This window comes from Plectropomus leopardus, chromosome 12 (genome assembly GCF_026936395.1).
Source record: "Plectropomus leopardus strain MGB_pleo_1.0 chromosome 12, ASM2693639v1, whole genome shotgun sequence".
Classification (NCBI taxonomy): Eukaryota; Metazoa; Chordata; class Actinopteri; order Perciformes; family Serranidae; genus Plectropomus; species Plectropomus leopardus.
This window is the reverse complement of record NC_142187.1, coordinates 140765-165474: the sequence shown is the minus strand read 5'-3', so window position 1 is coordinate 165474 and position 24710 is coordinate 140765. Positions and strand designations below refer to the sequence as shown.

Below are 24710 nucleotides of genomic sequence, written 5' to 3'. Positions count from 1 at the left end.
AGACACACACATCCACGTGGTAGTGAACTCCAAACTCCCACATGAAAGTTGGTTTGGTTGGTTGGTTTGGTTGGTTTGTGGGACATAACCCCACCCACCCGCCCTATGAGTGCCCTCGTGTTTCTCATTTTACGTGGTTACTGGCAGCATCGTTACCTGACACCGTCCTTCAGCGTTTCAGGTGCACGCAAATGGTTTTTGCATTCCGCGTGGATGCACTGGCTGCCATCCCTGCCCGCCAGCATTTGATAACACTGCCACTGGCTCAGTCCAAACGCATTATCATCAGTCACATCTGTATGTGTTACATGTGGACACAGAAAGTGGCTTTTGGTCTCACACTTGTATGCCGACAGCACTGACAGAGCGGCGCTATTTGATGAGTTTAGAATGAGAACAGGTTGTTCCTTTCCCCGTAGTCATCTAGCCAGTGCCTTTAACATGTGGGAAGATGCAGAGGCCCATTCATCAATGCTTTCATCTTTACAAAAGAAAAATCTGCTATGCAATTGCATTATGTGTGGGCTTGGGATGCTTGAAAACATCAAACAAAAGTTACTTTGATAATCATGAAAAGTAAGTGGATCATTGCTCTCATCTGTCAGGGTATATAAAACATTTTATCATTTTTTTCAACTGATAGGAAGTCAGTCTTCTGGATTTCATGTGCGTTAATTTTAATTTTACACTAATGTGTACATAGGATAGAGCTCAACAAATTATAAGTTTGGGGAAAAAAATCTGCCGACATTGGCTTATCACAGATATATTGGTATTAGCACATTCTTGTTTGACAAGAACCGAACTTGGAGATGAACCCAAATGCATGACACAAGAGACCAAAGTATTAATCAAAGAATTTATTCGGAAAAAGGCAACAAAAACAGACTATCGCAGAGGGAAGGCAAAAACTAAAAATCACTCAATCAAGGCAGCAAAAACTGACAAAACAAAAATCACTCGAGCAAGGAAGAACTGCTAGGAAAGAAAACAAAGATCTATCAAAGTGTCAAAATAAAACAAGAAACTTGACCTGACTATGAAGCAGGAGTGAGCAACAAACAAAACGTGACTAGACAAGTCAGGTTTTGTTTGTTCTTAGAGCTTGGAAATGGCGCTGGTTCTCAGACTTAAAGGACATGACGAACTGAAACAGGGAAAACACACAAAGAGGAAGTAAGTCACCTGAAACGAGAGGAGAGTTAGAATTTCAAAATATAACAGGAAATCATGAGACAACATAGACACAAGACATAAAGCAACATAATTTCCTAGACATGACATTGTTCTGATATGTTGGTGGTCTCAAAAAATGTCACAGTCACCTCATTAATGGTTGAAACTACTAACCAGGACAAAAATGACATTAACTAAATAAGCCACTATTTTCCGAACAGGCACATAATAAGCACTTGTAAAAAGTCACATTTGCATTCTAGAACATATAAAAGAAAACTTAAACTACTCACTAGACAGTAGTCCAGCACTAAACAGGCATACCAATTCTAATACATCACTCTTGCGTTGTGTTTTTCAGAGTACTTGAAGACACTTTACATGGATTTATATACAGTGAAAACAAACAAAAAACCCCCAGAAATTTATTAATTAAGCCAGTAAAATAAAGGATTGGAATTGAAATGGAAATGAAAACATGAGGCAGGGGTGTAGGGAGGGTATGGGTTAGCTGTGGAAGGCAAGTCTGACGACATGGATTTTAAGATCCTTTTTCATGCAGATTGTGTGGAGGTACTTTTGATATGGTGTGGTCCATAGAGAACTGAAAACAGCCTGACACCCTGGGTTTGGTGCTTGGTCCTGGGGATTTGAGGGAGTTTGGCATCAGCAAAACGTTGATTTAGTACAGAGAGCGCTGGTAGAGAAGGTCAGATAGACAGGGAGAAACCACATTAGTTAGGGCTTTGTAGATGTTGAATAGAATATTGAAGTCTCTCCTGCGTTTAACTGGGAGCTAGTGGAGGTTGTGGAGGACTGCGGTGATGTCTTCACATGAAACTGGCAGCTAGAGTGGCAGAGAATCTGTTCAAGTCGTAGCATGTAAACAATGAAAAGAATAGGACCAAGCACTGAACCCTGGGGCACACTGTGGGTGAGAGGACTATTTGCAGTTGTTATTAGTGATAAATTGATGTCTATCAGAGAGGCAGGACTGGAGCTAGAAAAAGGGCACAGCCAGTAATACTAAGGGTAGATTTGAGGAATGTAATGTGTAAAAGTGTGGAATGGTTATGGTATCAAAAGCAGCACTGGATGGGAATGGGTCCAAGGTACTGGTAAAACAAGTCATACCAGCTACGACAGAGAATATCAGATGGAGAGATTTCAGTGAATGATGAGAAGAAGCGATCTGTTTACATTGGGGTTCAGGTGTAAGTTGAGGGGGTTAGAGGAGGCCACCTGGTTGTGAATATTGAAGATGTTATTTTGAAAGAAACTAAAGAAGTCATTGCATTTATCAACAGTGAAGGATTGAGAGGGGTTGTGGGTTTAAGGAGTTTGTTGTTGAGGGAGAATAGCAAATGGCACAGTGCTTTTCTTATTGTTTGACCTCTCAAAGCGCTTTCACATTACAACTACGAATTACATTCTTCTACAATTCTACAATTTCATTTAGCATTAGACGCTTTTATCCAAAGCGACGTACAACACAAGCAAGAATTTAGACTTAAGGAAAAAAACCCTTAGTAAGTGCAAAAAGTGCTTCAGGTGTGATTGTTCACAGGTATTGCCGTCTAGTGGCAGAAGAATCTATTCACACAAAAATTCATGTGGAGGTAGGGACCGGTCCTACATGTTCACACACTGATGGTTAATTATCTCGCCCAAGTATAAGGATTGACATTTCTGCTTCAGTCCTGAGTGAGCAAGAAGAGTGCAGAAAAACAAGATCATAAAGATATTAAGAGAAAATAAAAGAGAAGTCAACATCAGATGCATCAAACACTCTTACCCATCCAAATCTGCTCTGACCCAGGTGTGCTCAACAATGAATTCCGCTTGATCATAAATCCCTAAATACAATATAAGGACAGGTTTTGTGCCGTGTGTAAAGACTCACACAGATGGCCTGACTAGAGATTTGACACCAGAAGTGGTTGCAAGAGGAAGAACTTCTACAGTAGTGAAATTGATGTAGGCCTACTGTTACAGACATTTAAACCAAGTAAATGTGATTTTAGGGAAAAAAATAATTTAAAAATCAAATTAATTTAAATAATTAGGAGAAAAAGCAACAGTCCTCATACATTCAGTAATTTCAGCAAGCTGGAACAATGAAATGTATTTTGCTTGAAAAATTACTTTCACTTAAGAAGTTATCTAATAATAACTAGTGGAGTAAAAAGTTCAATATTTTCCTGTGAAGTGTAGCATGGTAAAAATGGAAAGTGGCATAAAATTAAGGTACTTAGGTTACGGAAAAATAACCTCATATTTGTACTTTAATACAGTACTTGAGCAAATGTATTTAGTTACATTGTAGCACCTGCCAACAAAGGAACACACAGTAACTGGAATTACAGTAATTGGTATCAGTGCACCAAGTATAATAGTATTTCTTTAGTCCTGAAATAAATTAATTCAGTCATTATAAATAATCTAAACGTTCACATAAATTTGATAAAAATGACATAAATGTACTTTTTAAACATTCCTCAATTAAAACATATTTTTCTCTGTGTTGAATAACAATTGCCTGTGAACTCGTATCTTTATCTTGGTACGAGTTCTCTGGACCACCTGTAAAAATTTCTCTTACCCAAAAGAAAAGCAAAAATAAGAAAACATTGGTGAATCCCAAAAATCTGTGGGTACTAAATATATGAGGACAAATTCTTGATACGTGCAAAAGTAAGATAAAAATCATTCATTTACCGTTTCTTGCATGAGACCCAATGCCTATGTCTTGAAGTTCTGCACTCCAAAAAAAAAAAAAATTATAGCTGTTGTGTAGCAATTGATCAGGGCCAGAAATTTTTAGCAGCAAGTAGCAGACAAATTGGAAGACAATGAACAACTGCACATTAGCAGAAGGTGCATTCTGTATATGAGATGTAATATGTGACTTGAATTTGTAACCTTAGACATCAAGGGCAAAGCACTATCCCAGAAAGCTATACAAGTAGAAAACACTGGATGTGAATGGAAAGCCAGATTTCAAACTGCTGTCAAAAATTCAGTGATCAAGACAAGTCTGAGAATATGCATACAACATTTAGACAGCAAACGGATGCTGACAGTCCGTTTTTTGATTATATGATTTTTTTTTAACTGACGTTTCAAGATGCCTTTACCCATTGATTGTAATAGTTTCTTGAGGGCAAAATTGAAAATGCTGTCAAAAGTGTATTTTTTGGGATAAAACTTTGAGATGTTACACACTTAATCTACCATGACAGCAAATATAAAAAAAAAGATGCACAGAAGGCTCAATTTTTGAACTCTGCAGGTCTAAATCGTTTTTCTGTTGTTGGTTTTTTTGTTGTTGTTTTTTTTTAACAGAGAGGTGGACTCCATAATTTGTACCACTATGAAGTGTTCAAAAGTGTCCATATAATTGGGCCTACATTTTGGTGTAAGTTGAAAAGATGTAGTGCATACGAATTGTTTGTTAGGAATTTTCACTTTTGTAAATTTAAACAGTCACTGTAGTGCCACCATCAGGACTATTGGCTTGTGTTTGCAGCTAAGTAAGTTTGGCGTGGGACTCGACCTATGTGCAAAGGTTGATTATTTTTTTATGCATGGGAAGTTGGATTTCCTTGGAAGAATAATAATAACATTGTGTAAAACGAGAGGGATCACCAGTTTTGCTGCCCAGCCTCTAATGACTCAAGACATTGTACTCTAAATGATTTGTATTTGTTTATTCAAAATGATATCAGTATTGGAATTCAAAGTACTGGTTATTAAGTAGAAGGCTGTTGCTAAGAATTTTATACATCTGTCAGCAGTGGTAGAATGTTACTAAATATATTTACTCAAATTAGAGTTTCACTTAACATGAGTATTTCCATTTTTTGCTACTTTATACTCCCCTTCCACTCCATCTAAGAGGTGAATACTGTACCATTTACTATTTTATGTATGTCTGTATTGTATATGCCTCTGTATGTACCACCCTGTGTGAACTACATGACTGAGATAATGGGCTATATAATGTGGATGCTAGTGATACATTTAACCTGTATAGCATCCTTGCCATAGCTTGAAGGGGAGAGAGGGAGACAATATGAGCAAGAGGGGTTACTATTGCATGTTAGGTATGGATAATCGTCAACATTTTTTCATTACAGTTTATATTTTTATTTGCTCAAACAATTTTTTTTGTTTTGTTTACATATAATTTCTCTTCAAAACATAATTTATGTGCTTGCAATTTTTTTTCTGTACTTAAAATCTCCCAATGCTTACTACACTTAAAATCCATACTGAAAATCAAGCATTTTCTGTATCAAAATTTGTAACTGTAAAATATCTATATTTAAATAGGTAGGCAGCGCATAGGTAAATCCATGTAAGCAGGAAATCGGTTTTAACTCCTGACTCAGTGAAATTCACAGCCACGTCACACAGTATTTTACCAGCACCCTCAACCTGTGCGCTGCTTGCACCTTTAATTTGGTTTTGTACATTATTTGGTCACCAGCATTACATCACATCGCTGTTCTTTTGCTCCTCTTCCTAACAGACCACCACACTGATTGGCTTACTGAAAACAGCTCGGTTACTACGATTGGTTCGTGTAGCCAGGAAGTTGGACCGTTACTCAGAGTATGGTACAGCTGTGCTCTTCCTCCTCATGTGCACCTTTGCCCTCATCGCCCACTGGCTGGCCTGCATCTGGTATAGTACTCCAATTTATCTTGCAGTAACTTGTAATTCAAATCAAAACTTGAAACCAAGTCCTTATACAGCCAGTGTAGACTGCTTTATTGATTGAAATAGAGGTGTACTACTAGAAAAGACCCATGGATGGTTTAGGAGTTAAAAAAAGAGTTTTGGCATTAGCAGATTTTTATTGTGATCTGCATTGAAATGCTTATAGTAAAATCCTTGCAAGTGTAATGAAGTAAAGGCAAGTTTGCCCTACTCTGCTGTGAATGGTGAGTACAAATCTAAAGTATGACCTCAACATCGTAACGTAATGAGTACTACCCAATCAAAGCACAGTGGGCAAAGAAGCCATTGTTTAAAATACTGCATCCCAATGTAATGTGAATAGACGGAGCATTTTACATGTCTTTTTACCACAGGTATGCCATAGGCAATGTGGAACGGTCGACCTCAGCTGGAATTGGTTGGCTGGATAATCTAGGCGAGCAGCTAGGAAAGCCGTACAATGACTGCATCATTGGGTCGGGTCCCTCTATCAGGGATAAATATGTCACAGCTTTGTACTTCACCTTCAGTAGTCTGACCAGTGTAGGCTTCGGGAATGTCTCCCCAAACACCAACTCTGAGAAGATCTTCTCCATCTGCATTATGCTTATTGGCGGTAAGTTCTACAAAAAATAACAATAACATAACAAAGATAAACAAATAACAAAATAAAATAAAAATAGTACTTTTTGACCATTTCAGGAAAACTAGTTACGCAGAAGGGACAGTAGTTAAAAGAAATAAGAACTTTTGACTTGGAGCTTACTGTTGCATAGTGAAGACAGACATTTATGTCAAGGAAATGTCCATCACTAAAAATTGGTTCAACAGGTAATTCAAATGCAAAAGCTTTTACAGACTAGCAGTAAGCAGTAAGTTTACTGTTGGAAGAAGTAATGCTAAAACACCTAGCAAATAATTAGGAGGCTGAGGAGGTGTAGGGAGCTTCAGCAGCAAACTGTGTTATGTGCATATCAGCTGAGTAACAGAAGTGTCAGGTTATAATGACATAGCTGTACACCCGCATGGATATGAGTGGATGTGACAAGTTAGCTGATCACACAGTTGTGAACAAGCCAGTAATGGTTAAACATGAATAAATTAGCTGATGTGTATTAGTTCATGTTAGTGTGACTTCAATGCTCTGCCTTAGCTAACACTATGCTTCATTATGTCCTAGTGCATGTCTATAGGTGTTTTAAGACCTGTAGTGTAGTTTATTTTGACCGGATCAAGGGGAAAATGAGATGTTACCTTTTAGTTCTGGTTCAATTTTTGTTAACTCTTCGTGTTATTTTAACAAATGAAGCAAGATGAGTTAACATGAAGTTATACAGACTAACAGAAATCAAATTCCAGTGACCAATTGAAACGGGTGGTGGTAGGACCCAGATGCAGTACAACAATAGGCTCGTAAAGTTGGTAATTACTTTTATTATAACCAACACAGATATGGCTCAGCTTACAGACAAAGAGTTTGTTCTTCGAGCAGGGAGCCCTGGCAGTGTCTCTGGGTTTCACACGAGGCGAAGAAACGAAGCTTGTACCCTCAGTGGCTGGCGGGGAGGAAACCCCGTAGCTCCACGCAGCCGCTCCACGATGCTGAACGCCGACTGGGATCGAACAGAGGAATGGTCTGGGACAAGCAGGGGTTCGGTAACCAGGAAGTCCGTCCGCGGGTGTAACAGTACCGACAGGGATCAGGCAGGAGGATCATCTTAGCTGAGCGAAGGAGTCTTTACCAGTAGAGCCGTCAGGTTTCCGGAATGCCGAAACTGGATACGTGGTCGAGGACAAAGAGCAGGTAGGTCTGGGGGGAGTCAGGCGAGGAGAGCAGGTCAGGAACAGGCAGAGTCGGCAACGGGTGATCTGACGGAGAAACGCTGGAAAGACATGCATAATGCAGAGGAACAATCTGGCAATGTGTGAGTGAACTGGAGTGTCTTAAATACTGCACTGATTGGAGATGAGCTGCAGCTGTGGGCGTGGTTGGCAGGTAGAGTGGAGCAGAGGGAGGGTGTGTGGAAAAGTACTGGCAGCAGGTAGGAGGAACAAACAGCAGGTCCATGACAGAACCCCCGCCCCTCAAGGGACGGCCCCCGACGTCCCAAAACAGGAACACCAAAGCCTGGCGGGAGGAGGGGGTCAGGAGGAGGGTCAGAAGTCCCCCGATACGCCGGAACCCACGTCGTCATCATCGGAGGGAGGAACGGCCAGCAGCCGAGATGCAGGAGCCCCCGAGCAGGATCCCAGCCCAGACGTCCCGGGAACAGGACAGGAAGGAGCAGGAACAGGAACAGAGGAACGCCGCCCCTGGACGGCACGAGCGGGCTGATCAGGATTCAGGCGGTGGAACTCCTTCACCAACTGGTCATCCAAGACCTGACGAGGCGGCACCCACGACCTCTCCTTCGATCGTACCTCCCAGTCCACCAGGTACTGGAGGCCCTCCCACGCGTCGAGAGCGAGCAGATGACGTACGGTGCGCCGGGGCCCCGCCTGATGATCCGAGGAGGAGGAGGAGGTGGCTGGGAGACGGGCTGGAGAGGGCTTTAACCGCTTGATCCGAGAGACATGGAACGCTTGGGTGAATCCAAGATCAACGAGGTAACCGGAGCCGAACTGCCATGGGGTTGACGATGCGGTCGACCGGAAACGGACCCACATATTTGGGGGCCAGTTTCCGGGAATCCACCTGAAGGGGGAGGTCCCTGGTGGAGAGCCATACCTTCTGCCCCACCCGGTAGGAGGGAGCTTGGGAGCGGTGGCGGTTGGCAGCAGCAGCATAGCGGCCAGTGGCCCGGAGCAGAGCAGTTCTGGCCTGCGACCAGGTTTGGCGGCAACGCCGGATGAACGCCTCCACTGACGGGTACACCGTGTCCTTTTCTTGTTCGGGAAACAGAGGGGGCTGGAAGCCATAAGCGCACTGGAAAGGGGAGAGTCCCGTGGCAGAGCTGACCAGGGTGTTGTGCGCATATTCTACCCACATGAGCTGGGAGGACCAGGAGGCCGGATGAGAGGAGGCCATACACCGAGCTCGTCTCCATCTCCTGGTTCATCCTCTCGCTTGGCCATTGATTGGGGATGATAACCGAGGACAGACTGGTGGAAGCTCCCAGGAGACGGCAGAACTCCCTCCAAAACGCCGACGTGAATTGAGGGCCACGATCTGACACCACGTCGGTGGGGAGTCCGTGGAGTCTGAATACGTGGTCCAGCAATAAACAGGCAGTTTCTTTGGCGGATGGGAGTTTTGGCAGAGGCACAAAATGTGCCATTTTACTGAATCGGTCTACCACTGTCAGGATGGTGGTGTTCCCTCCTGACAGTGGCAGACTGGTAACAAAGTCCAGAGCAACATGGGACCAAGGACGATGAGGAACAGGGAGGGGCCTCAGGAAGCCGGCAGGAGCTTGGCGAGGAGTCTTGTTCTGACTGCAGACTGAACAAGCGTTTACAAAGTCCCTGGTATCCTCATCCAGAGTTGCCCACCAGAATCGCCGTTGTAGGACCTACTTGGTCCGAGCTATTCCCGGGTGACAGGTAAGTCGAGAGTTGTGGGCCCACTGCAAAACCTCCGACCGGAACTCCTGAGGGACGAACAGGCGATCCTGTGGACCTGAGCTGGGCCCCGGCTGATCCTCCAGTCTTGCCTTTGATCCGCTCCTCGATCTCCCATGTAAATGTGGCCAGGAGACGAGATGAGGGGAAGAATATTGTCTGTGTGTGAGGGGAGTCTTCCTTTCCCACCAGAACTGCTCAAGAGACAAGGCCAGGCTTGACATTCCGGGAACCGGGCGATAGGAGAGCGTGAAGTTGAAGCCAGGCGAAAAGATGGCCCACCGGGCTTACGAGTTCACCTGGCTTATTGAGCGGATGTATTCGAGATTCTTATGGTCAGTCCAGACGAGGAAGGGATCCCTGGTACCCTCCAGCCAGTGTCGCCACTCCTCCAATGCTAGCTTTACAGCTAACAATTCCCGATTCCCAATGTCATAATTCCTCTCTGCTGGAGACAGACGCCGGGAGAAGAAAGCACAGGGGTGCAGTTTCCCATCCTCTGCAGAGCGTTGGGAAAGCACTGCCCCCACCCCCACATCGGAAGCATCCACCTCCACCACGAACTGCCGGTCTGGGTCAGGGATGAGTAGGATAGGAGCCGAGCTGAAGCGTTCTTTCAGGTGCTGAAAGGCCTCGTCTGCAGCTGCGGTCCAGCGGAACTGGATCTTGGAAGAGGTGAGGGCAGTGAGAGAGCTGCTACTGCTGTAGCCTCTGATGAAACGCCTGTAAAGTTGGCTAACCCCCAGGAACCGCTGCAACTGCTATGGGAGTCAGGTACAGGCCAGGAGGACACAGCGGAAACCTTGGTGGGGTCCATCTCCATGTGGTTGTGGCTGATGATGTAACCCAGGAAGGTGACGGAAGAGGTGTGAAACTCACACTTTTCAGCCTTCACGAACAGAGAGTTTTCAAGAAGGCGCTGCAGAACTCTCTGTACATGATGAATGTGTTCAGGCATGGATCGGGAGAAAATCAAAATATCGTCAAGATAGACGAAAACAAACTTATTTAGCATGTCTCTGAGCACGTCGTTGATGAGGGCTTGAAACACGGCTAGAAGTTAGTAAGTCCAAAAGGCATCACCAGATATCTGTAATGTCCTGTGGGGTGTTAAGCTGTTTTCCATTCATCCCCCTCGCGGATGCGAACCAGGTGATAGGCGTTGCGTAGATCAAGTTTAGTGAACACAGTGGAACCTTGCAACAGCTCGAAAGCAGAGGCGATGAGGGGAAGGGGATATCGATTTTTCACTGTGATGTCGTTCAGACCTCTGTAGTCGATGCATGGTCTGAGCGATCCGTCTTTCTTCCCCACGAAGAAAAATCCGGCCCCGGCAGGAGTCGAGGAGGGTCGGATGATTCCAGAAGCCAGGGACTCGGAGATGTAGGTCTCCATGGCCTCCCTCTCTGGTGCAGACAGCGAGAAGAGACGGCCCTTGGGAGGAGTAGACCCAGGCAGGAGATCAATGGCGCAGTCATATGGTCGATGGGGTGGTAGAGATGTGGCCCTGGACTTGTTGAAGACCTCACGAAAGTCGTGGTAATCCGATGGCACCCCGGAGAGGTCTGGAGGGGAACCGGCGCTGGCAGGCGGTGTGGGCGTGATCTGTTGTTGGAGGCAGATGTGCTGACAGGAAGGACTCCATGACAGAATCGAACCCGTGGCCCAGTCTATATGTGGATTATGGCGCCTCAGCCATGGATATCCAAGAATCAGAGGAACTTTGGGGGAATCCAGAACGTGAAACTGGATGGTCTCACGATGTTCTCCTGCCAGGAGCATGGAGACAGGAACGGTCTGATGAATGACCGTTCCCAGAAGATGTCCATCTAGTGCATGTGCCGGAACGGGACGTGGAAGGGGAACCTGCTCAATCCCCAGCTGACGGGCGAGTTCTTGGTCAATGAGGTTGACGTCGGCCCCGGAGTCAACGAAGGTGGCGAGGGTGTGGGACCCCTCTTTCACCAGGAGCTGGACGTGGAACAGCGGACGAGGACTAGGGACAGAGTTCTGGGATCGGCTCAGCAGGATGCCCCTCTCGACTGCTGAGCCCTGCCTTTTACCGGGCATTTGGTGACAAAATGGCCGGCCTGACCACAATAAAGACAGAGATTTCCTCGTCGGCGTCTCTCCCGTTCCTCCGAAGACAGCCGGGTCTGACCCACCTGCATGGGCTCTGGACCCCCTGGAGCTGACACTGGAGGTGACCCGGGAATCATTGGAGATCCTGGCTGACGAACTGGAACACGATGAGCCCCCTCCTCCTGGCGTCGCTCCTTTTTCCTCGCCTGAATGCGTTTATCTAGCCTCGTGGTAATCTCAATGAGTCCGTCCAGGGAATGAGGCAGATCAAACGACACCAGTTCGTCTTTTATATATGGGGCTAGACCGTTGAGGAAAGCGTCACACTGGGCGACCAATCGCTTCTGTCGAGCTTGGAGTTCTGAATCGATGGCGTAATCTGCCACTGTCCTGTCCCCCGCCGTTGGTTCAACAGGCCCCTCAGTAGCATCGGGACCATGAAGGACGGACCAAACACCTTGCGAAGCTCCTCGGAAAATGCTTGAAATGACGCACAGGCTGGCGTGCCCCTCTCCCACTCCGCCGTCCCCCACAGGCGTGCTCTGCCCGTGAGGTGATTTATGGTGAAGGCGACCCGAGCCCCCTCCGTGGCGAATGTGCGAGGCTGCAGGGCAAACAGGATCGAGCAGTTGGTGAGAAATGGATTGCACCCCTCCGGATCCCCGGCATAGCGTTCTGGCGCTCCCACACGCAGTTCTGATGCCATGCTGGGGGAGGGAGTCGGAGAAGGAGAAGGAGCAGGAGCGGCGTGCTGAGTCAGTGATGTAGCCATCTGTTGAACCTGGTTGGCTAACAGGGTTAGCGCCTGCCCAGGGCTGATGCAGACCAGCCGACGCGCTCTGCTGGGTTGGAGGTTAGCTTTAGCCTCGTGTTGCTGGAGCATTCTTCCACGGGCTAGGCGGGATTGCAGAGCATTGGAGTCTGCTGGGTCCCTGTCTGGCCAGATTGTACTGAAACGGGTGGTGGTAGGACCCAGATGCAGTACAACAATAGGCTCGTAAAGTTGGTAATAACTTTTATTATAACCAACACAGATATGGCTCAGCTTACAGACAAAGAGTTTGTTCTTCGAGCAGGGAGCCCTGGCAGTGTCTCTGGGTTTCACACGAGGCGAAGAAACGAAGCTTGTACCCTCAGTGGCTGGCGGGGAGGAAACCCCGTAGCTCCACGAGCCGTCTCCACGTGCTGGAACGCCGACTGGGATCGAGCAGAGGAATGGTCTGGGACAAGCAGGGGTTCGGTAACCAGGAAGTCCGTCCGCGGGTGTAACAGTACCGACAGGGATCAGGCAGGAGGATCGTCTTAGCTGAGCGAAGGAGTCTTTACCAGTAGAGCCGTCAGGTTTCCGGAATGCCGAAACTGGATACGTGGTCGAGGACAAAGAGCAGGTAGGTCTGGGGGGAGTCAGGCGAGGAGAGCAGGTCAGGAACAGGCAGAGTCGGCAACGGGTGATCTGACGGAGAAACGCTGGAAAGACATGCATAATGCAGAGGAACAATCTGGCAATGTGTGAGTGAACTGGAGTGTCTTAAATACCACACTGATTGGAGATGAGCTGCAGCTGAGGGGAGAGCAGGCTGCAGCAGTGGGCGTGGTTGGCAGGTAGAGTGGAGCAGAGGGAGGGTGTGTGGAAAAGTACTGGCAGCAGGTAGGAGGAACAAACAGCAGGTCCATGACACCAATAGCAGGTCAGTCAACACTTAACTGTTTGTGAATAACTAACTGTGAGCATTAATAGTAGTATTAGATTTCAAATTGACCATTTCGTTAACCATAACAAAAACAAAGAAATTAAACAATGGGTCTCATGCAAGAAACTATAGATAAACTAATTTTCTCTTATTTTTGCCCTTATCTATAATTCAATCTTATTTTGTTAGAACCCATTAATTTTTGAGATTCACTTATGTTTTCGTATTTCTGCTCTTCTCTGAGGTAAAAGAACATTTTACAAGTGGTTAAGAGCACTGCAACAATGCTATTCGTACAATAATAGAGCCCACCTGCTACTCGACAGTAGGGTACACGATCAGTGGAAATTCTTTAAACATGTCAACTCTGTTACAAAGACATCTGTAGAATTAGATGACAATTAGAAGCAACACAAGCTACAAGCTAACATTATCCCTGCAGCATTAAGGCAGCCATTCCTAACTAATTCAGCTATTGATTACATTTGTAGCCACAGATATAAAACCCTTTTCAATGGGCACACATTTTAGTCAGATTCTGTTAAAATGCTGCTTTTTACAGAAAAACAAAAGCCCAATTTACAATGTTAGTTTTAATTAGAAAATGTAAACATTTTCCTGGCATTTCAGTAACATAAGTATTTCTTTTGTTTGTATTTGTTTATCACTACAATACTACATATATTTTATATGGAGCTGTTTTTGCTTTATATGCTGTTACATACTATTAAGAAGCCACCCCAAAAGGTCACTCAGGTAAAGCCCCACAATTGTTCAAAGTAAACAAAAAATAATAATACTCTATGATGTTAGTTTTAATGTACAAAAAAATCCACCAATCTGTCTATTTATCTATCTATCTGTGCATGTAAAAGAGATATGTCATCTGTCTAGTTGTGATGTATGTCAGCTGGAGTTGAAGTGTCAGCAACTCTGAAATAACAACATTGAGCTCTAAAAACATGATGAAATCCTTAAATCTCCTACAACCTGGGGCTTATGAGAATGAGAATGAGAAAGTGAAGTCTCTAACTGGTTTGCCAGTTTTATGGTTTTCATGGCTGTGTTAAATTTAGTACGTATCACTCAAGGGTACACCTAACCCAATTCAGTTTCTGTCTTACATATTTGGGGAGCACAGACCAACTATTTCACAAATGTTATTAATACTCTAAATAAACGACTGGCACCAGTGTCTGTTGTATGGCCTGAACAAGAACATGTGCAAGTCTCCCTGCCAATACATTTTTCAAAAACATTAAGAAGTGTATGTAAATAATTGACTGTCTTGAAATATTTATCGAGAAACCTCATTACTTAAAAGCAAGGGCACAAATCTACTCACAGTATAACTTATATAACATTTTGAAATGTCTGATAGGAATTACACCACAAGTAGTGATATCTTTCACATCAAAGGCTGGGGTGACTAAACAACTGACCCTGACTCATGGAGGCTTTGAATAGTTCCCGGAAGTGTCTGAATACATTATACGGAGTGACAAAACCCAGTTTTTCGCTAATTAAAAATAACTGCATTGATTTACAATATACACAGAGCGCATGTATGTAGTTTCATTATTATATTGTTTTTTAAAGTAAAACATGCTTATATTTGAAGATTAATGTTAACAGCCAGGGTTAAATTAGACTGATTAATGTCACACTCGAGAGATTCACACATTTCAGCAGCTCAAAAATCAGAGACAATCGAAAAAAAAGTGACTGTGTGCTTAATAGGGGTTAAAAATGATTAAAATTCAAAAAATAAAATATATCTAAAAATCCAAAATATATCAAATCTATGTACACAAACACATATATGTTATAAGTAAAATGCATAATTACATAGTATAAATATGAGTGATGTGGATATGACATATATGGTTATACTGACATATTTTACACTTACCTTACCATGGTAAAGGAGCAGGTTGCTGTTAATTGCTTATATATATAAACGTGTATCTTATTTATCTTACTTACTTACAGCAATTATTTAATTTAATTAATATATAATAAACTCAGAAATATAAATAGCACATCAAGGAGTTGGAATTTGCCCTTTCTTTTGTAATGTCCTCTCAGATAGTCTCCACAGTGTTTTGCTGTGCTGCATGGGGATGATCCAGGTGTGTAGAGAAAGGGTACACATGCACGTTTTTTCCACAGACATGCAGATGAGGAAAATATTGTTGAGTAATGCCAGCAGAAGTTGTTTTACACTCACCACAATTTACAACTGCAAAAAAAATATGTTAAGTTCTCATTTTCAAAAACTGCATTAGAACATTTTCCTCAAACAAAGACCACACCACTGGGAAGCCTTGTATATGCATTGATAAAAATAAGAAACAGGGAAAGGCTTGCAGAAGACAGGGAGCTGACACTCAGGGTGAGGGTGCTGTCTTAGTGCAGGGAGTCTCCAGGCTCCATTGAATCACTGTGTACCTCTTTTGCTGAAAGACAGAGGGAAAAAAGAACAGGAGAGAGGGTTAGAAAAACCTTTATAGGCCTGGGTGGGAAACAACTTTGGGAGATGAGGCATGTTTGTTCCCCAATTTCATTTGTGTAATTTTGTTAGTTGTGTAAAGTTTGTTCTTATCATAGTGAATTACTTGCTTGGAAATTAGCTGTGTAACTACAATCATTTTTGAAAACATTTTTAAAATTCCATTTTCAGTTTAAAATAATTGTTTTAAATCAGTTTGACAGCTGATGTTAAGGTTGATCCAAAACTGTTAAAGGTGTATCATATTTATTAAAGTCACTTCAAATATAAGTCAGTATTGTAATTTCTATATACAAAGCACAAACTTCATACCCAAAATGAAAATATATCCCATTAAGACTGTGAAATTTGTTTTAAAGCCTGGCTATCTGGGCATGTCTACTTCTCAGCCAACAGCACAACATTCTTTATTTCTCCTGTGAAATGGTCAAATCGGGCAAAATCCTCTGAAAAAACAAATCCAGACCTCACCATAAAGTCTGGATGACCAGAAATGCTTGTTCTCTGTGGCACTGAGGAGTCCATTGTCTCTAGCACAGTGTGGATACTTGATCTCCAAGATCACTCCCACCACTGCCACAGCAGGTGCAGGTAACCAGGCCATCTGGAGAAACTTTTCACAATTTTTTACAGCCTACAACATGCAGAATTATTTAACATTGAAAAATGTTATTACATTGATGAAATTACATAGAAAACATTGAAAGAAACAAATGCACCAGTTCTGATGTAGTTAGTTAATGCCATTAAAGATGCATTACATGTAGTCATCAAGTCAGGGTAGGACAGCTTGCTGTTTTTGGCCTCATACAAACCTTTCAGTGGTTCAGTTAGAGCTAAACACACCACCTTTGGTTGGAAATGGTGTCAGTAGTCAGGACGTATCCATAACAAGGCACTTTTCTGAGCTGAGTTTGTGGCTGTATTGTCCAGGTCCCTGTAAAATTTCTTGGTGTTCTCCCCAATGTTGATGCAGACCCTTTTACCAGATGGACCTTAGCTGGTTCTGTGTGGCACTGTAGACTGCTTAAACGGGTTTGTGAAACCAACCCCTGATCCCTCCTCAAAGAGAGCTTTACCAGTATCACAGAGGGAAGTCCCCACTGTCTCAGTCCATCAGTACAGCTTTTAGACTGCAGATGTCTGACTGCAGATTCTAGTTCATACAGCAGAGCTGCAGTGGGGGAATAAACCTTCCAAAGCCCTGCTTTACTTGTGCAGTGGCCATGCATGACTGTCTCAGTCTACTTCACCGATACCCACCGCTTTAGTAGTGTTTCAGACGATGCCTGACTATGGTGAATCTAAAACAACAGAAATGGCATAATTAGATTATTTAGTTTCGTTTTATATCACTTATCATAGTGGGTTCCCTTCTTATTAATGTCTACATATATTTTTAGTTAGTGATTAAGAGTCAGGGTGCTGGTATAACCCAATTTCCCCTGTGCTTTGGGGTCATTCTGACATGGCCTGTTTTAAACTTGTGCTGTTTGTCTGTAAACAGCAACACATGCCAACAGAGAAAAATAACTGTGTGATCACTACAATATGATAATGGATAGCACACTGCAATATGACCTGGAATTTTCACATACTAGCCCAGGATAATGCAGACTATTGACAGCAGGCTTTATTTAACATTGAACTTGTTAAAATCCAAGCTGCAAAACTAATTACCATTAAAAGGGGTCAAAATGTGGTAGCATGAAAACATCATTTTAAGGGAAACATAATGTCAGGCAAGAAGTGGTAGTCTGTCTTAAAAAGGTAGTTGTTGCTGTCTATGCACATGTCAGTGCAGACATGCCACCCAGCTTTTGCATGCTTTCACTAACAAGACCATGCTAGATGTGCGGTAGAAAAGTAGTTCATTGGATAAATGTAGGATCAGGGATAATGGGGGTCAAGGGTTGAGTTTGAATGGATGATGGGGGTGAAGGGGAAGGTTGAGAAGAGGGTCTTTGGCCAGGGAAGGAATCAGACCTTAAGGTTATCAGGGTCTTGTATGATGGGATGATGGGGGGTGAGGTTGATGAGAGGAGATAAAGAAGGTGGCTTTAGTGATGATGTATGTTTTACATGGAGTTGTGTAGAGGCTGGAGCATGTATTAACTCGGGCGTTGAGTGGGGGACACATCTTGGCCAGCTTGGTGCTGCGTAGTCCCCCAACAGACTTCACTGGACCAAGCGAGAATGGGCTGTTTGGATGTCTGCTGTGGCTATAACTCTGCTAATGCTCGGGAAGACCAACGGCCTTGGATTTTGATTACATCGTCAGAGATTCCTTTAAAGCAGCCCCATCCGGGAGAGATCCCTTATTTTGACAGTATTTGGTGGAGATGATGATATAACCAGAAGCGTGTAGCAACTATTTTGGATTCTGTGATGAGGAGTGGGACTTGTGGAGGAGCACTGTGAGCTAGTCAGAGAGTGAGTTTGTGTATGCCAGGATGGGATCGCAGTAACTCAGGTACTAATAGAAGAGGAAAATGAGTTGAGAGAGGCCGAGCTGGTCAGTTTTGCTTTGTTTCAGGTTAAATCTCAGTGTGTCTAAAGAGTGGACTAAAATGTCGTACATGTCACAGTCTGCTCTCCCCATCTCCTGCTCTGCTGCTCAGCCACACCCCTCATCAGCTTTACTGCTTCCACCTGCTGCTGTCACCTGCTCACCATCTCCAATCAAGTTAGTATATATGCAGCTTCAATCCGCTCAGTCTTTGCTGGATTGTCTTCACTGTCATGCCTGACTCTCCAGCACTTGTTCCCGGACTGCTGACCTGGTATCGACCCGACTCACCTCTGACCTTTGCTTCACATCTCAGCCCCGGTAAATCCACCAGCCTTCTGTCCCCAACTACGAGTTTTGCCTGGCTGCTTTCTGTTCCTCGTCTGCCTGTGGCTGGTTGGGACTCAGCCTGTTCCTGTTTAGCCCAAAGGCCCATTGTGTCAGCTTCACCTCGCCAGCTCTTCTCCTCTGGTGCTGTCAGCCTTGCCAACTCCATCTCAAGGTCTCAAGGCCACCACACTCGTTGAGCCTTTTGAGAACTTTTGGATAATCACATGCTCATGAGTCCCAGACATTCACTGCCTGCCCTATTGGTCTTGTGGTAACCTACCTGTCTACCACACGGGAGACCAGGGTTTAAATCCTGCCATACCTGCCTGGTCTACTCTGACGCATCTTGTGGTTAGCAGTTTTTCTGCATTAACCTGCTGAATAAAGACTGTTAATTCTTTACCCATTACAGTACAGGCCTGCTGGTGTGTTATAGGAAGATGTGGAGGAGGTGAATTCCGAGCATCTCAGAAAACCGAAGAAGGCAAGAAGACACATGGATTCAAGGATTGAGTCAATGGAAGGGGTCAGGTACCTTGCCTGGAGAGAGGATAGTGGCAGTAATAACACATTCTGTGGCTGGGTGAGAAGGAGCACTGCAGAGGTTGCAAGCCAAGGAAGAGCTGGCTACAAATACACGGCAGTAGAGCTCCGAGTTGAGGGCACCCCTGTAGGTGCCCTGGTTAAACTGCTGGAAGTGGCCGGCGACCTGGAAAGTGAAGAGGACATGGTAAGTGTAAAAGGCTGTGCTACTGGCCAAGGGAAGGGAAGAAAGAGGGATGCTGGGATGGAGGGATGTGAGTGCATGGTGAAGTTGTGCAGCCTGTGAACACAGGGAGGAAAGAAAAGAAGCAAACACACTTGACAGATCAGACACAGAGCGGGCAGACACAGGGGTGATACGACCTGGAATGGTGGCTGCGTCAAAACGATTCTGTGAACCGACAAGAAATGAAAAAGCTGCTGCATGTATATTAGAGAGAGAGAGAGAGAGAGAGTGACAGAGACAGAGAAAGAACAACTGAGAGAAGAGAGAAGATGTGGACTTTTAGCATTAGCTTCCGGCGCCGACGCGAGTGGCAGCCTTACCAGTAGCTCTGTAGTTTTAACTTGTGTTTTGTTTTAACTTGGGTTTTTCATCGCTATTTTTTTCAACTTTTCCTCCTCTTCACTTTTATACTGCACATACTGGGCAGTTCTTATTATATCCGATGGATATTTTATCTCCTGGAAGAAAAAACCCTGTTTATTCAAGGGGACAGCTGCTCTCTCTACGGACAACGGGGAAAACCGGCAGCTTTTGCTTTGTACCAGAGGAGCTGAGACAGCCGTACCAGGGCTGCAGAGCCGGCGCTAAGGTGAAGGCTAGGCAGAAAGCAAAGCGGTGGAGGTACAAGCCATCCATTCCATCTGTCATCATGGGGAATGTAAACGCACTGACCAACAAGACCGACGAGCTGGCGGCTCTGGTGAAGAACCAGAAAATCTACAGGGAGTGTAGCCTGATGTGCTTCACGGAGACGTGGCTAACTGGCATCACTCTGGATGCTAATGTGGATTTGCCTGGATTCACCACTGTATGAGCTGACAGGGACGCTAAGCTAACCGGCAAACGCAAAGACGGGGGACTCGCACTGTTCATTAACAACAGATGGTGCAACCCGGGACATGTAACGGTTAAAGCGACGGTGTGCTGTCGGGACATTGAGCTGCTTGTGGTGAGTCTCAGACCTTACTACATGCCCAGAGAGTTCTCCCACGCCATTGCTGTTTGTGTTTACATTCCTCTGCGGGCAGACGCAGAAGTGGCATGTGACGTCATCCACTCTAACATCGCGACACTGCAAACACAGCACCCTGAGGCTTTCATTGCAATCTCTGGTAATTTCAATCATGTCAGCTTGGACTCTACTCTCCCAACATTTCATCAGTTTGTTAACTGTCCGACCAGGGAAAACAAGACAATAGACCTCCTTTATGCCAATGTGAAGGATGCATACTGTTCCTTTCCTCTTCCTCCACTGGGGAAATCAGACCATAATCTTGTACTTCTCCAGCCCCAATACAAACCACGGGTACTCAGGGAACCCACAACTACACGCTCCTTCAGGAAATGGTCTCCAGAGGCAGTGGATGCTCTGAGGGACTGCTTTGAGTGTACTGACTAGTGTGCTACAAGAACCACACAGCGAGGACATTGAAGGGGTCACACACTGCACCACGGACTACCTGAACTTCTGCATGGACATTGCTGTTCCCACCAAAACTGTGCGCTGCTTCCCTAACAACAAGCCCTGGATTACCAGTGATGTCAAAAACCTCCTCAACAAGAAAAGGAGGGCGTTTAAAGACAGAGACCAGGCAGAGCTGAAGCGCGTACAGGGAGAACTCAAGGTTCGACTGAGAGAAGCAAAGGAGTCCTAGAGCAGGAAGCTGGAGCAGAAGTTGGGCAACAACAGCATGAGGGAGGTCTGGGATGGCATGAAAACCATCACAGGCTGCAACAAAAAGACCACCAGCTCAGCAGAGGGGGATGGGGTGAGAGCAAACCAGTTCAACCACTTCTACAACAGGTTTGATTCTCCTCCTCCTCCGCTAGATGCAAAGGCTTTCCCCAACACACACCCTCCACTTACTGCTCTTGGCACCCACATCACACCTCTTCAACACCATCAGCTGCATCCTCAGTAGACAATGCCCCCCCCCTCCCCCCACCATCACTGCAGAGCAGGTCAGTAGAGAGCTGAGGAGACTCCGCCCCACGAAGGCAGCAGGGCCAGACAGGGTGTGTCCAAGAATGCTCAAGTCCTGTGCTGCTGAACTGGGGGACGACGTGCCTCTTCAGCATGTCTTCAACCTGAGCCTGCGACTGGGGAGGGTCCCTCTACTATGGAAAACTTCCTGCCTCATCCCAATTCCAAAGAAGGCACACCCCAGTGTGCTGAATGACTACAGACCAGTTGCCCTGACTTCACACATTATGAAGACCCTAGAACGGCTCCTGCTGCACCACATCAGACCCCAGGTTCGCCAGGCACTCGACCCACTCCAGTTCGCTTATCAGGAGGAGGTCGGGGTGGACGACGCCATCCTGTATCTGCTACACAGGGCTTACTCTCATCTGGACACAGGGAGTGGCGCTGTGAGGATCATGTTTTTTGATTTTTCGAGCGCCTTCAACACGATCCAGCCCCCTCTACTGAGAGACAAGCTGGCAGATATGGGGGTGGAATCACACCTGGTGACCTGGATTACGAACTACCTCACAGGGAGACGTCAGTACATCAGGCTGAGGGACTGCTCCTCTGACACGGTGGTCTGCAGCACTGGCGCACCACAAGGGACTGTTCTTTCCCCTGTCCTGTTCACTCTGTACACATCAGACTTTAAGTACAACTCTGAGTCGTGCCATGTGCAGAAGTACTCTGATGACACTGCAATCGTGGGATGTATCAGGGATGGCCAGGAGGGGGAGTACAGGAGCCTGGTGGAGGACTTTGTGACATGGTGCAGGGCAAACCATCTGCAGATCAACACTACCAAGACCAAGGAGATGGTGGTGGATTTCCGGAGGTCCAGGCCGCCTATGCAACAGATCTCCATTGAGGGGTCTGATACCTTGGGCTGCAGCTAGACAACAAACTGGACTGGTCTTTCAACACCGAGACCCTCCTCAAGAAGGCTCAGAGCAGGCTCTACTTCTTGAGGAGGCTGGGGTCCTTCAAAATCTGCCGGAAACTCCTACTGATGTTCTACCAGTCTGTTGTGGCAAGTGTCCTCTTCTATGCTGTGGTGTGCTGGGGAGGCAGCATCAAGAAGAGGGACGCCTCTCGGCTGGACAGGCTGGTAAGAAAAGCTGGTTCTGTGGTCGGCACAGAACTGGACTCGATCACATCAGTGGCAGAGAGAAGGACTCTCAGCAAACTGCTCTGCATCGTGGACAATGCCCACCACCCTCTGCACGGCATCATCATCAGGCAGAGGAGTGTCTTCAGTGACAGGCTGCTGTCCCTGTCCTGCTCCACTGACAGGCTGAGGAAGTCGTTTGTCCCACAGGCCATACGACTCTTCAATTCCTCCTCACACAGATAAACACTGTTTGCACTGTTGTACTGTTTTTATTGGTATTGCACTGTTTTTATTGTTATTGTTGTTTTATATCTCGCGTTTTTGCATATTCTGCATCTCTCTTTTTCTCTGTATATATTGCTTATATATTTATTGGTCTATATTCTATTCTGTATGTTTAATATGCTGCTGGTTACTTAAATTTCCCTCGGGATCAAGTACCTATCTATCTATCTACTTAATGCACAGCCTATGTTGGGTGCAATGTTTCTATAAGTTATTACTAACTTACTCAGAGCGCAGCTTTGACATGCTTTGACCCGCTCTGCACAAACCTGTGATATTTTCAAATGAGCTGATAAGTAAATAAACAAACAACAATGACCACGAACATAATTTTTCATTTTCATATTACATTTGGGGGCAGTTTTTGAATTTTGAAAACGGATGATTTTTACCTTCAAATGTAATAGTTATTACATTTGATATAACATTTACAGAAAATTGAATTTTACCTTGGACGTAGGTAACTGCAACTACTTTCCAGGATCATTACATCAAAAGCTGCAGATTTGTATTACATTTATGGTTTATTACATTTGTGGGTTGTTATTACTTTGAAGTGTTACAGGGTGTGATGAAAGAAGGGCTTATTCCTGGCCATGAGCCACTGTAACTGAAGTGTGACTTTTAGTGTGAACAATTGTTCGTCAATTAAGAAGGTAAAACCATTTTGCTGAACTTTCAATGCCTTTGCCTTGTATAGTGCAATAACTGTTTGTTTCTGCATAACTTTCTCACTCTCAAATCAATCTAAATCAGCCCTGATCTAATGAAGCCTAAAAGTGGATTTCCAATGTTGAAGCTATTATCTTGTATTTAGAAAATAGTATCTCCTAGAAGAGGATAAACTTAGTCAGTGCTAACATGGCTGAATTTTTTTAATTTATTTATTTATTATTTTTTTACCTTGCCTTTCAGGGCTTCCATAGATTATACCTTGCATCTCTGCTATAAATTATGATAACTTCCTACATTCATTAATAGTAATGCATATAAGTACACTTTGTTTTGTGTATTTTTTTTTTGGTTTTGATGGTTTCTCATTCTCAGTGCCTGAATGAAACATTTAAATCTACTGTAAAATCTCTTGTTTAAATTCAAGGTACATGATGTATGGTCTCTGTTTCAATCTCTTCTATAGCTCTGATGTATGCCAGTATTTTTGGAAATGTGTCAGCCATTATTCAGCGATTGTACTCTGGTACAGCACGCTACCATGCCCAGATGATGAGAGTTCGAGAGTTCATCCGCTTTCACCAGATCCCCAACCCCTTGAGACAGCGGCTGGAAGAGTACTTCCAACACGCTTGGTCATACACTAATGGAATAGATATGAATGCTGTGAGTATAGAAGACTTTTATGTGATCCACACTTTCCCTGTCAGCCATATTCTAAAGCCTTTAGCTAAAAAGTGTGTCCGTAAGATCCCAGATTTTCCAAATCTGTTGTTCTAACGCTGATTTTGGGAGAAACAGTCAGAAAGGAAAACATACGTTATATTTCCATTTAATATAAAGATACAGACATAAAAAGGTGATATTATGTGAACATCTTATGTGCTCAGTAATAATAATAATAATAATAATAATAATAATTATTATTATTATTATTATTATTATTATTATTATTATTATTATTATTATTATACGTTTTTTACAGAAAACTTTTCGAGCTGCTCAGATGCTTTACACAAAAACTTATTTTTTAAAATTATTTTTAAATATTCTATGTGTAATTCTATGTTATACGTTTTATTTTTACACTTTTATGTGGTTGTTGATTTTCATGCTTTGTTTCACTTGTTCAGCACAGTAAAAAATGTAAGAAACTAATTGTAGGAAAACAGTTAATTATAATTGCCAAAAACTGAGTCCGAGTGGGCCATGTTCTGTGCCTCCATTGCTGAGGCGGCTGACCAGTGCTGTGGCCGTAAGGTCGGGGTGGCAACACCCAAACCCGCTGGTGGACACCGGCGGTAAGGGGTGTCATCAA

At 44.4% G+C, this 24710-nt stretch overlaps 1 protein-coding gene across 1 annotated transcript in view; it reads left to right on the top strand.

Annotated features, from left to right (window-relative positions):
* LOC121951861 (voltage-gated inwardly rectifying potassium channel KCNH6-like) overlaps positions 1–24710 on the top strand; it is an 81841-nt gene that overhangs the window by 5669 nt on the left and 51462 nt on the right. Inside the window, exons 4-6 of the mRNA XM_088085451.1 lie at positions 5711–5865; positions 6276–6517; positions 23859–24058. Of these exons, the coding sequence (XP_087941577.1) occupies positions 5711–5865; positions 6276–6517; positions 23859–24058 (597 nt within the window). The remainder of the gene's footprint in view (positions 1–5710; positions 5866–6275; positions 6518–23858; positions 24059–24710) is intronic.